A 14,719-nucleotide genomic window follows, 5' to 3' on the forward strand; every position below is an offset into this window, starting at 1 on the left:
GCATATTTTAACACAGGCTTTACACCTAACAAACAACTGGCACTTTTAAAAAACACTTTTAACATAGGCCAGGCCCTGTTGTTACCTCATATCCCAGCAATAATGCCTTCAATTACACTCAACTTGCCTTTGGCTAAACTTACCCCATAGCCATTGGCTCAATTTACCCAAAGGCAAACATAGACTATATTAGCCCACACAGCTACAAGGATGCACGTTCATGCTAGGTTTAGGACCTCATATTGAGGTGTATAGAGAACCCAACTGATAAATAAAACCATCTTAAAAGTATTTTCTTCGGTTGAGATACAAGTATCATTAAACCTCTAACACATTAATTTGGTTTCTTCCTTCAGACTCCATGAAATGATGACCTCTTCCTAAAAATTTGGTCAAATTATACATTTTGGCCCGCTGTGCCATCAGAGACTCTGGGTTCGCGCCCAGGCTCTGTCGTAACCGGCCATGACCGGGAGGTCTGTGGTGCGATGCACAATTGGCCTAGCGTTGTCCGGGTTAGGGAGGGCTTGGTCGGTAGTGATGTCCTTGTCTCATCACACACCAGCGACTCCTGTGGCGGGCCGGGCGCAGTGCGCGCTAACCAAGGTTGCCAGGTGCATGGTGTTTCCTCCAACACATTGGTGCGGCTGGCTTCTGGGTTGGATGCGCACTGTGTTAAGAAGCAGTGCGGCTTGGTTGGGTTGTGTATCGGAGGACGCATGACTTTCAACCTTTGTCTCTCCCGAGCCCGTACGGGAGTTGTAGCGATGAGACAAGATAGTAGCTACTACAACAATTGGATACCACGAAATTGGGGAGAAAAAGGGGTAAAAATTCAACAACAACAACAAAAACAAAAAAATTATAAATTTTGTGTATGGTTTCTTAGAAACAAGGGGTGGCTCAACTAACCATTTGGCTCAACTTACCTCACTCCCCCCTACTCTAGGACTAGAGATGAGAAACACTGGTTTAAGAAACCTAAAATGCTGAACGACTTAGTGGCACAAATCTAACTTGGCCTATAGGCCAATAGAAAGCACAATTGGCGATTATTTAATGTCTCTCAGTTGCCTAAGCCTCCAGCACTCATAGCTTCCCCGGCTACCTTTGATGCAGTGTCGTTTAATGCTCCCTTCATGTACACCCCCTAGCTCATCTTTCTGAGTTCTGGATCCCTCAGTCACTTCCCGAAACTCCTCAATTAACACAGTAGTTGACCCCGTCTCTCTCTCTCTCTGTGCTGTATTGCCATTCCTGTTCTCAGTTTCACAAACTGCCCTCTAAGACACAACTCCAAATCCAAGCCTTATTTGCAAGAAAGGAGTGACAATGTTTCCAAAGCAATATACTATAAATACAGTACAAAACATGTTACATATAGGAACTTATCCAAGCAAATTGCAGCAGAGTATAATCAAGTTAGGAGAACCACCAATGGACATATCACTCTTGCATATACTACAATTCAAACTCCCCCAAACTATTCCCAGCCCCTCGCTCGCTCTTCGCTCTCCATCTCTCAGTCTCGCTCACCTTTCTCTCTCTGTTTCTGTTCATCTCTTACCCTCTGAGAAGTTGATGAGTCCCAGCAGATGCAGCAGCTTGAGCGAGGCACAAACCAGCACCACGATTCCCACCGCCTGCAGCCCCTCAGTCTCCCACAACGCGTTCAGCATGCCTCCACCATGCCCCAGCTCCGCCCCCGACCCAGCCTCCTCGTGCTCGGGATCTGCGTCCCCTGTGCTCCAGTTCCCCCGCGCCCGCTCCACCTCCGTCGCACCTACCCACACGCCTGCTCACTCCCCAAATCCAGACAGGGTTGGATGGAAGCTGAATGGTGGATGAGGAGAAGACGTCTGCCTTAGAGTCCCAGAAAGTCTGCTAGACGCATACAGGAAATGTCCCACAGAGTTGCTAAGAAGTAAGAGAATAGTGTAAGGGTGCCAGAAACATAACGTGTCTCCTGAAGTGTTTAAAGTGTGCCTCTCTCTCTTTCACTCTCTTTGTCTATGTATCTCTCTCTGTCAAGGGAGATTAGTGTATGTGAGCGCTACGGATGAGGAGAGAATTAACTATGTTCCCTCTGACAGTAGCGCTCTCTGAGACGGGAAAGAGGCAGAGGAGGGAGGGAATAAAAGAGCAAGAGGGAGGGAGGTAGAGAGAGGAGCTGTGGTTGTTAAAATGGCCAGCTTCAGTCCAAACGGCCAGCTTCAGTCAGCTGATTCTAGCCATCCTTTATGGTTCGTTCTGGTCGGGCAGCTTAGTCTCCTATTCAGAGGTCCCCCACTTTTGTTAGTGTCTTATTGGTCAAGGTCACGCCAAATACTTATAACCACATCTCCTTCAACCACATCAGTTGCCTTGATTCCCGGGACTTCAGTTTCAGTTAGTGTCTGACCCCAGCACGCTGTGTGGTCAGAAATGTGCTTTCCCAATGCTGATGAGCACTTCCACAGTTTTCCCTCCTGCTGAACTTTTCCTCCTGTGGACTGAATCCCTGTACATGTATGTCTGATGTTTAATTGTGCATCTAAATGACCACATAGTTCACGTCAGTTCTCACTGGACATGATTCTCAGTTATCTGAACCATGAGTGGTCAGATGTGTGTGTGAATGTGGACATATTCTTCAATTAAACTCCCCTTAACCTGGACATCCACCTCATCCTTGTTCTGACCGGACATACTGTAGTGGTTGCTACAGGTCTTAAGCCAGCACCTAAGGTTTCTTATTGCATTTATGGTCATTTGATTCTCTACCACCTTACCCCTATTTTTCAGTGGTACTAAAGGTTACAGTCTCACACACTGCATTCTTAAACTGAGTGTACAAAACATTAGGAACACCTGCTCTTTCCATGGCATAGACTGACCTGGTGAAAGCTATGATCCCTGATCGATGCCACATATTAAATCCATTTCAATCAGTATAAATGAAGGGGAGGAGACTGATTTAAAGAAGGATTTTTAAGACTTGAGACAATAGAGATATGGATTGTGTATGTGTGCCTTTCAGAAGATGAATGGGCAAGACAAAAGATGTAAGTGCCTTTGAACGGGGTATGGTAATAGGTGCCAGGCACACTGGTTTTAAGTGTGTCAAGAACTGCGACGCTGCTGGGTTTTTCACGCTCAACAGTTTCCTGTGTGTATGAAGAATGGTCCATCACCCAAAGGACATCCAGCCAACTTGACACAACTGTGGGATTCATTAGAGTCAACATGGGCCAGCATCCCTGTGGAACACTTTTAACACCTTGTAGAGTCCATGCCCCGCCAAATTGAGGCTGCTCTGAGGGCAAAGTGGAGTGCATCTCATTATTAGGGAGGTGTTCCTAATGTTTTCTACACTGAGTGTAAATATTAAATTACCCCAAAAGGGACAATCAACAAATCAGGTCAATCTACAATGGACACTAGGCTAGTGAGTCATATGAACACATAGTACAGTTTTCTGGCATTATTACATGAAGAAAAGTAGGCAACATTCTGGGGGTAGTGGTCTAAATTGGGTTGGAGCACAACTATTGGCTACTGGGACAGTTGTATATTTAGATAAATACTTCAGTACCGCGATACTCATTAGGAAAACAGCCCTAATGTTGGAAACAAACATCATTATGTTGTCATCCAGAGTCACATTTATTTATTTTCCAATCTATAGAACACAAACAGTTTGTGTTTACATTTTTGCCATGAAAAAATATTGTGATGCTGTTATTGTCCCGGGCCTAATAAATACATTGTTTCCTATGGGAGGATGAATTGATCACATCACATGGTAATAATGAGAAAGAGTCCATTTGAAAGGGCGATGGAAAGCTACAGGGACAACAACAACACAGATTAAAATAGCCAATTAGGAAAGTGGAAACTTCAATCTACATACTAATAGCAGCTTCCATTTCGGTGCTTAATTGTAACTCAAAGCTAGAATCCTTAGTTGCTACATACATTTTGGGACTTATAAATGAATGACATAACTTATAAATGCCTCGTGAGCTTTGTTCAACTGTCGTACCCCATCAGAACACAACATATAAACTTGTTTAACTCCAATGTTAATAAACAATGTAAACATTAACAAACACTGTATAGCATCAACACATGGTTTAAACTATAATGTTCATCTCCTGGATGGTCAGTCCTTGCATCCATAGCTTTGTCTATGAATTTGAGATTCGTTACATTTCTCCTGGCTCATCCCACAGCTTTTTACCAAAACAGAGACGGGGTATCACTTTGTTACCGCACGGCAAGTGGTACCGTAGAGCCAAGTCTAGGTCCAAAGGGCTTCCAGCTTCTACCCCCCAAGCCATAAGACTCCTGAACAGCTAATCAAATGGCTACCCAGACTATTTGCATTGTCCCCCCTCCCTTCCCCTCTTTTTACGCTGCTGCTACTCTGTTTATTATCTTTGCATAGTCACTTTAACTCTACCTACATGTACATATTACCTCAATTACTTTGACTAACAGATGCCCCCGCACATTGACTCTGTACCAGTACCCCCTGTATATAGCCTCGCTACTGTTATATTTAATGATTATTATATATTTAATGATAATTATTATATATTTTTTTTACTCATCTATTTTTTACTTAAAACTTATTCTTCTTAAAACTGCACTGTTGGTTAAGGGCTTGTAAGTAAACATTTCACTGTAAGGTCTGTTGTATTCGGCGCACGTGACAAATAACATTTGATTTGAATTAAGGACTCTAGCGTTAATGGTTTAAGCCCCTGTCTAACTGAACTGTAGCTTGGAAGGAGACTTCATTTGAATCTGGAACCTGTGCCAAAAAGCATAAAAAGCTAATTGATTGCCCTATCATATCAAATGGGACTGAGGGAAGGGGTGTGCACTAACTCGAGAAGATAAAAGCCAGTGATCATACCACCACCTACCGGTCTGCTAAACGAACTGTTCATAATACCACCGACTGGTTTAGGAATTCTTCTGAGCTGTTCTCCATCCACCCACTGAACCATCCTTTCCTTTCCTTTTGTGGATAACAGCTTGACTGATAACACCTTTGTTACATCTGGTACCGCAAGTCCCCCATAAAGAAACAATGATACCCATTTTCATTTACATTTTGCTCAAGTTTACACAGCTCTTACACAGAATGTAAATTCAAGGACAAATGAAAACAATATTTTCATCTTCTCCTCGCATGAATAATTTAGCATAGTGCAATAAAAAAAAAATACAAATTCACCAACATACTGTATTTCATGAAAAAGGCCTCTGGCCTTGTGATCGTTTATTGGTAAGCGTCTCATTCACAGTGCTATGTCACTAATTATCACTCTAAAAGGCCCCTGGGAGTAAGGGATCTCAAAGATCAGATGTGTGTTATTGCAGGAAAGATACTAAGGACATATGAAGGGTAATCTGTGTTACAGGTGTAAAATGCAGTATGTAGCTCGCTACCAAAGTTCAACATAGCTGGGTTCTCACTGGAGATGGGAATGTTGTGTTTTTTTTTTACTGACGGCAAAATTTCAAGCTAACATCAACGAGAACAACATAAAAGCAATATTGCACTGCAAATTGAATAGTAGATGTAGATGACACTCCTTTGAGTTTTTCAAACCAACCACCAAAACCACCATGATTGTTTTTGTATTTGCGTTACATCCAACATCTTAACCTCCAGGCCAGGAGAAGACAACCAGGATAAAGTCACGAGATGAGATAATGTGTGCATTACGAGTCTGCAACATAAGCTGCATGTGCATAGCCATCTACAATTACCTAAAAATGTTGGTGTATGTAGACCTACGCATATATTCGCACACCCACGATATAGACTGATATAGCCTACACCAACATCACCAAACTCACACCTCTGATGTCAGCACATGAAGTCTGGCAGCACATCAGTAAAGGTAGAATCATATCATCCCACAGGACAATGGAGGAGTGAGTCATTCAGTCACCAGCACACATCTCTAGTCGCCCATGGTGTCAATTCACTGAACCGCTGGGGAGAGACAGATTTCTTCAAGATCTTCTCAGTGGAGGTTACAGCCCCAGAATGGAGATAGATGGATGGTGAATAAAACATGGGGCCAATGGACCAATCATAACCTCTCCAGTGCATACGGATGCTGTAACTGTAGTGATTAACAATTGAAGACATGAGGGCAGACAGACACCAATGGGAAGAGAGAGAGAGAGAGAAAGAGTGTTCTTCATACATCATAGTTACAGATGAACATAAAATAGATACTGTATGTATGTTTGATTGATTGTTTTTCCAAAGGAAGGCATGATCAACTGACAGAACAGGCAATGTGTGTGAATCTGGTCAAACCTTTTTTTGTGGGAATAGAATCAAACAGTGCAAGTCCCCATATAGTTCCCATTTTCCGACAACATCTGTCTGCCGACATGTCCAGAGGTGCCAGTGTCAGAAAATGTCATTTGGCCGCATCGCGGAATCAGTCTCCATTCCGAGACTGATTCCTTATGATGGAGCACGATGTGCCACTGACAAACGCAAGGCTTTTGCTTCTCTGTCTTCCATGGCAGGCCAGGCAGGCTGAGAGATAGATTTTTGGAACAGATTACATATTTTCTCTCTCATTGCTTTGTCTCGCTGCCCTCCAGCCTGCCTGCCTGGCCTGCCATATTCGCTGGGGGGGGATGTTATCACCAGGAGTCTGGAGGCCGGGCCACGGAGGAAGAGGAAGAAGTCAAAGTCCACTACATCAACAGTGTGTGTCTGTCTGGAAGCTGGAGCTCCTTTTGTACAGGAAATAGCAACGACAGAATTCAATCATTAAGTAGCATCATGGAAAGGCAGCAATCGATGAATAAGCACCATACCCCAGTGGGATTGTCTTTGTCAATGGGGCAAATGTCTTTGCAGCAAAACTTTAACATTTAGAGTAACTGAGGTTTTAATGCCAAAACCCAAGACAAAGATGATTCCAGAATGATAAAACACACACATGAACACCACGGGGGAGAAATTAATGACATTTTCTGTTGTTCCTTTCCTTGTTTATTAGTTTCCCACCATGCATACCTAGCTACTAGCCAGGTAGCCCAGAGTAGACATTGAGCTGCCGCGAATCTACAGGACCAAGAGGAGACAGGAGCCATCATCAATCAAAACGATGACGATGGGCGGACAGGCAAAAACTAGTTATTCTGCGTGTTCTCAGATTAGCGAAAACCTGAAGCGGTCTGCTCAGGCATGCAATAAGGCTTTGGTGTTTAGGTTGTTTTCTGGGAGCACGTTAAAATGAGCCCATCATATTTACAGAGGCATCGCCTGTGAAGGGGATGGCAATTAGAAGCTATGAACCGAGGCTACCTGTAGTGGAGCTGCATTCACAATGAGTGGTGGAGGGACTCTTACGATGCAGAGACATTTCTTCATGGCCTCTTTGGATCTTGCAGACACACACGCAGACACACAAAGGAGAATGTCACACAAGTAAACACACAAGTAAACATCTACAGATGCCGCATGCCTACATCAAAAGGGCACGAGACCCCTTAGGTCTGACAATAGGCTTATCGCTCACTCTAATGGGTTACATATGCCCCTTTAATTTTTATTGCCATCGAGCCCCAGGGCTTTTTGTGAGAATTGTTCATCTCAAACGAGTGACAGTGATTTATTTTCACAACACCCAAGTTGACAGGGTGCCCTGGTCTTGTTCCATCACATGTTAGTGCTCAACTCCCTTCATGCCATCTTAGCCAGATTTTATATATGTGTATCGATACAAAATGAACACAGCCTGCTATAGCTAAAATGATAGCATGCATCACATACTGGTATGATATTGATTGGACCATTTACACAGTAAGTTGCTATTGGCTGTTAACCCTCATGGCTCTATTGACAGACACAGGTGGACAATGGGTCCAATCAGTTGTACACCCAGCTGGAAAGGCAGTGAATGGCCAGTCAATGGCATTGTCTGCAGGTGGACAGTCACACAAAAGCCAGGGGTTTGAAGTCAGGACAGCATGCTGCTGCAGATAACGTTGACCTCTGTTCCATCCGTCTTAGCCTGTGTGTTAACATGTTCCAAAAGCCTGACTGTGGACGTCCTGCATGGAAGACAGAGGGCAAGCTCTTCACATGAAGGACTAGCTTTGTCCTTCTGATTTACAGTATAGGCTAGGCTACCGTCCTTCAGAGGCAAGGTACCGTAAAAGACGCTGCTGAAGAATACAATACAAGGTGGTTGAAAAACAGCGCGGAAAGTGGACATAGCGAGTGAGCGCCCGCAACAGTCTGTCCATACACGGGATTTGGTGGGCAAATCCTGGTTGCTGAGAGGAAATCCCTTCAGGCAATTATCGCTTGAAGGGATCATGAACATGGCGAAGAAATAGGAAAGGTATAATGCGTGTCATCTGTGTTCAATCTAAGTGTCCTTGGTTCAAGTCAGGGGTCGAGTCCGAAGCAAAGAAAGGTTGTCAATGTTCATTGTATGTCCTATTTACCAACTGTCAATGAGGTCTGGTCTCTAAAAACGTCAAAACATTGTTAGACTGACTCAACACAGTACAACTCAAACTAAACGGGTCAATGGCGGCATGCACTCTGACCCTGGCAGCATGGTTCTAAAAAGTGCTGAAAACACATTGGCTCCCAATTTAAAATGAAGATGGAGAACAAGCTATGAAGGAAAATTACTGGAACTTTGGTGCAGGTATAGCCGACTAGAGCAAAAATAATATTGTGATATTGTCAAAATACCCTGATATGTAACTATCGATCCCTCCCCATCACTAAAAGTAATGTATTATGGATCTGTTTGCTGAGAATGTCAAAGAAGAAAATACCCACTGGTTGTGTTGATGATGTTGATCACTGTAAAACTCTCCAGGGGTTTTTGTGGTTAAGATCTAAAGAGCTAGCTGCTTTCAAGAAGGCATGCAAAACGGTCGGGTGCGAATGGTTGGGTAATGCTGTGCAGATATCTAACATGGATATGATGCAGACGCCAAGAAGTGTCTAGCAACGGTGGGTATTATGTCTCGCCCAGGGATCGGCAGGTCATTGATTTCATCATTTCCAAAAACATTTAGGCCTACAGTAGGGCCAATATAAAGTGTCCCGATTTTAATTACAGGTCATATTGTAACCAATCCTATCAGATTATTGAATCTAACTGGGTTGAATCGAGAATTAATATCAGAAGTAAACATGAACCTTCATTCTTGTATCATTTCATATCAAATCAAATTTTATTTGTCACGTGTGCCGAATACAACAGGTGTAAACCTTACAGTGAAATACATACTTACAGGCTCTAACCAATGGTGCCAAAAAAAGGTATGTGTGTGTGTGTGTGTGTGTGTGTGTGTGTGTGTGTGTGTGGGTATGTAAGTAAAGAAATAAAACAACAGTAGAAAGACATTTAAAATAAGAGTAGCAAGGCTAAACACAGACACCTGTTAGTCAGGCTTATTGAGGTAGTATGTACATGTAGGTATCGTTAACGTGACTGTGCATACTGTATATGATGAACAGAGAGTAGCAGAAGCGTAAAAAAATGAGGGGTTGGCAGATGGTGGGACACAATGCAGATAGCCCGATTTGCCAATGTGCGGGAGCACTGGATGGTCGGGCCAATTTAGGTAAACTGTACATGAATGTATAGTTAAAGTGACTATGCATATAGGATAAACAGAGAGTACCAGCAGCGTAAAAGGGGGTTTGGGGGGGGGGGCACACAATGCAAATAGTCCGGGGACCCATTGGTTACCTGTTCAGGAGTGTGTATGTTTACCTGTTTAAAGGTCTTACTCATGTTGGCTATGGAGAGCGTGATCACAACAGCTGATGCTCTCATGCATGTTTCAGTGTTACTTGCCTCGAAGCTGCATCCCCAATGCCCCAAAGGGAATATCTATATATTTATTTTTTGTACCCCTTTTTCTCCCCAATTTCGTAATATACAAATTGGTAGTTACAGTCTTGTCCCATCGCTGCAACTCCCCTACTGACTTAGGAGAGGCGACAGTCGAGAGCCATGCATCCTCCGAAACAATCATCTTAACATGGAAGCCAGCTGCACCAATGTGTTGGAGGAAGCACCGTCCAATTGGCGACCAAAGTCACCTGGCCTGCCACAAGAACTCAATAGAGCGCAATGGGACAAGGAAATCCTGGCCGGCCAAACTCTCCCCTGACCCGGACGACGATGAGACAATTGTGCACCACCTCATGGGTCTCCCGGGTCACGGCCGGCTGTGACACAGCCTGGGACTGTAGTGACGCCTCAAGTACTGCAATGCCTTAGACCGCTTGCAGTCCTTGGAGGCCCTTTTCTGTTTGGTTTTAATAATGTTCTACCACTATATATTTCCTCCTCGTATAATTCAGTTACTTGTGTGTGTTATATCGGGGGCCATCTGTGCCGATTTGCAAAATGGATCCGATATCTTTGGCAGCAGACAAGCGGGGAAAAAACAGATCACATTGAGTATCTCGTTGAGCGTCCAAGAGAAATACACAGTGACTACACAATGGCTGTCTGTAGATCATGTTTTATTAAGGCGATAGCTACTATAGAAGTTAGACGTTAGATTACTGATTTCGGCTGCCATGAGAAAAGGACTGGTGCGCAGGGAAATAAATTTAAAAAACACTCCAACTCAAAAATTATTTTAAAGCACATTCATCAATAAACACTGTGCTAAAGCTAGGGTTCACCGCTGAAGAGGATGGACATTTTGGAGATAGTTCTTGTGATGGTAAAAGTGTTGAAATTACACATTCAATGCACATTTTGAGGGGAAAAGGGGTTTGGAAACGAATTACAACAGCCAGAGGTGAAGCACTTAGCTGCATACAACATGCTGTGCATGCTATCTGCTACATACCAGCATACACCAGACATTTCCAACATTGGGAGGGCCAATGGTTACAAAGTCAGACATTTCCAACATTGGGAGAGCCAATGGTTACAAAGTCAATGAATTACCCCCTCCTGATCATTAATCATCATGTAAACAACAGATCCGTACATTACTATATATTGATATTGCATATGACAAGATACACGGACATGGCTTGATAGCACCATCTCTGACATTTATGAACAGCTTTTTAAGTGGTGATGGCAAAATTATGAGCACAAGCAAGACGGCAAATGAAATATTTTAACAACCCCTAGTTTGCCGGAATGTGAAGAAGACAGGATTAATGATTTTAAAGATGTGAGATACAGTAGGTGGCAATATATATATATATATATATATATATATATATCTTTCAAAGTCCGATATGGCCCATGACCTGTTCTAAAAGGGTTATTTTAAATGTGGAGCCAACGCCATTAAACAAAGCCATTAAAATTCAGCTTCAAAAGCCAGTTGGACCTGTTTTAAAGGGATGACCTTGCAGAGACTTACTACTTCTGAAAGATATCTCAAGGAGAAATTCAAAAGCTCTATGTACGGTTTGAAATGCAGGAGCTCAAAGTAAAAGTTTAGATCAGTTCTTTTACATGGTCCTTTTTTAACTTGGTCCAATTTGGGATAGATGCAATTATCTTTGTTATCAGCCAAGGGGCAATTAAAATTGTGTAGTCTGGCCCATAGCCTAACTGTGCAGACACACACCAGGTGAGTACGTTGTCTATCAAATAGTCTCTGCTCTAACTTCTCTGATACAGAATGGTTTTCTTTGTGGAGGGACTTTGATATTATTTTTTTACAATTTGTTTACACTAACAGAGACTCCCATCTCATTATAAAGGTGTATGCAAACAACATTAAACAAATGACATGAGAGTGCATACGAATAAGAACATCCCATTAACTTAATGTGACTCCCACTTGCACTGTGATGAATGATCCTGTATAACTAAAATGTCTGTGGAAAGACTGCCTAGTCAGGCATAATTCAATGTAGTGCTCCCTCTAGTGGCAATACCGCTGCCACTCCACGTCTGATATTCCAAGACGTTACAAAAATGATAATAAATTGTAGAGTTTGTATAACATCCATCTTTGGTCTCTATTCAGCTATACCCAGTTAAATCATTCAGCATTTCAAACCGGCGAAGGGGAGAACTTTAATATGAATAAAACTGACAAATACGCTGAAACTAGGCTAAATCAGAATCAAAATGTAATGCTTATATTTATTTCATTTTTTCGGAAACCAATGTCAGTTTTGAAAAACAACTGTTCCATGAGTTGAATACTCATTAAAACGCGGTAATTTGTTTTAAAGCTGATTAAAAAGCTTGAAAATGTTCTATCAAATGGTACATTGAAACACACATACAAGGTGAAAATGTCTCCCTCCCGAGGCAGATCTTATAACTACCTATGCCCATGTGCATTTGTGGTTTGCATCCAGTTTTGTGCATCAACCCACCTTTCTGCACAACAAGAATGTTTTTGCTTTTCATGGAGATCGATTCAGTGGCGCAAACCGTAGCAAAATCTATTCCAACTAAAATATTTTTGCAAAGGAAACGAGAGTTACTGTTGGATAAAAGTTTTGTTCAGTTTGCTTCCTAGTTAAAACACTCCAGGTTATCACGTTTGACTGGGCCTGGCAGTGTCGATGAGGTGGGTCTTTATATACACTTGAGTTTTCCCTTAAGAAACAATACGATACACACACAAGCAATGGAATCTGGCAGTCCAGGCAAGCTAAATCTTACGGTTTAAGTATTTGATAGAAAACAAATACTATACCGATGTCTGCTTTCAAATGTTGAAACCAGCTTGCCATCATGCTTCCATGATGACAATATCGTAAAAGGATAGTAAAGGGCGGTGAGTGGTGCTGTCGTGGCGATTGGTGAATCACTGCAGAGTGAAAACTAAGTGAAAACTCTTTCAAATCATCACTGTCACAAAATCAGTACAGCACACAATGTCACGTGTTGCTATGACGAAGCAAGTGGTCTGTAATTGGAATGCCATTGGATGTTTTAGCCTAATTGTTAAGTGTTAAGGGACAACTTAACATGACTGCACCCCTCACATTGTTTCTTTATACAGTGATTTGCGAAAGTATTCGGCCCCTTGAACTTTGCGACCTTTTGCCACATTTCAGGCTTCAAACATAAAGATATAAAACTGTATTTTTTTGTGAAGAATCAACAACAAGTGGGACGCAATCATGAAGTGGAACGACATTCAAACTTTTTTAACAAAGCAAAAACTGAAAAATTGGGCGTGCAAAATTATTCAGCCCCCTTAATTAAGTTAATAATTTGTAGCGCCACCTTTTGCTGCGATTAAGTCGCTTGGGGTATGTCTCTATCAGTTTTGCACATCGAGAGACTGACATTTTTTCCCATTCCTCCTTGCAAAACAGCTCGAGCTCAGTGAGGTTGGATGGAGAGCATTTGTGAACAGCAGTTTTCAGTTCTTTCCACAGATTCTCGATTGGATTCAGGTCTGGACTTTGACTTTGCCATTCTAACACCTGGATATGTTTATTTTTGAACCATTCCATTGTAGATTTTGCTTTATGTTTTGGATCATTGTCTTGTTGGAAGACAAATCTCCGTCTCAGTCTCAGGTCTTTTGCAGACTCCATCAGGTTTTCTTCCATAATGGTCCTGTATTTGGCTCCATCCATCTTCCCATCAATTTCAACCATCTTCCTTTCCCTGATGAAGAAAAGCAGGCCCAAACCATGATGCTGCCACCACCATGTTTGACAGTGGGGATGGTGTGTTCAGGGTGATGAGCTGTGTTGCTTTTACGCCAAACATAACATTTTGCATTGTTGCCAAAAAGTTCAATTTTGGTTTCATCTGACCAGAGCACCTTCTTCCACATGTTTGGTGTGTCTCCCAGGTGGCTTGTGGCAAACTTTGAAAGACACTTTTTATGGATACCTTTAAGAAATGGCTTTCTTCTTGCCACTCTTCCATAAAGGCCAGATTTGTGCAATATACGACTGATTGTTGTCCTATGGACAGAGTCTCCCACCTCAGCTGTAGATCTCTGCAGTTCATCCAGAGTAATCATGGGCCTCTTGGCTGCATCTCTGATCAGTCTTCTCCTTGTATGAGCTGAAAGTTTAGAGGGACGGCCAGGTCTTGGTAGATTTGCAGTGGTCTGATACTCCTTCCATTTCAATATTATCGCTTGCACAGTGCTCCTTGGGATGTTTACAGCTTGGGAAATCTTTTTGTATCCAAATCCGGCTTTAAACTTCTTCACAACAGTATCTCGGACCTGCCCGGTGTGTTCCTTGTTCTTCATGATGCTCTCTGCGCTTTTAACGGACCTCTGAGACTATCACAGTGCAGGTGCCTTTATACGGAGATTTGATTACACACAGGTGGATTGTATTTATCATCATTAGTCATTTAGGTCAACATTGGATCATTCAGAGATCCTCACTGAACTTCTGGAGAGAGTTTGCTGCACTGAAAGTAAAGGGGCTGAATAATTTTGCACGCCCAATTTTTCAGTTTTTGATTTGTTAAAAAAGTTTGAAATATCCAATAAATGTCGTTCCACTTCATGATTGTGTCCCACTTGTTGTTGATTCTTCACAAAAAAATACAGTTTTATATCTTTATGTTTGAAGCCTGAAATGTGGCAAAAGGTCGCAAAGTTCAAGGGGGCCGAATACTTTCGCAAGGCACTATATGTATTATTAGAATAAATGTAACAATCAAGTTGGTTGAGCTCAGGATAGATGGTTAGTTCCACAAACTAATAGTGAGCTGTAACACTTGTACTAGTA

At 42.4% G+C, this 14,719-nt stretch overlaps 1 protein-coding gene across 4 annotated transcripts in view; it reads right to left on the reverse strand.

The window, feature by feature from the left end:
- The window catches only part of LOC135516335 (Kv channel-interacting protein 4-like), a 233,394-nt gene that overhangs the window by 57,615 nt on the left and 161,060 nt on the right, over window positions 1–14,719 (reverse strand). Inside the window, exon 1 of one of the 4 annotated variants that reach the window (XM_064940564.1) lies at window positions 1,568–1,729. The exons of the other annotated variants lie outside the window; for them this stretch is intronic. Within the exon in view, the coding sequence (XP_064796636.1) occupies window positions 1,568–1,679 (112 nt within the window). The 5' untranslated portion in view covers window positions 1,680–1,729. Of the gene's footprint in view, window positions 1–1,567; window positions 1,730–14,719 lie in introns of those variants that run through there. 4 annotated transcript variants of the gene reach the window in all.

The sequence above is a fragment of the Oncorhynchus masou genome, chromosome 27 (assembly GCF_036934945.1).
Source record: "Oncorhynchus masou masou isolate Uvic2021 chromosome 27, UVic_Omas_1.1, whole genome shotgun sequence".
Taxonomy (NCBI): domain Eukaryota; kingdom Metazoa; phylum Chordata; class Actinopteri; order Salmoniformes; family Salmonidae; genus Oncorhynchus; species Oncorhynchus masou.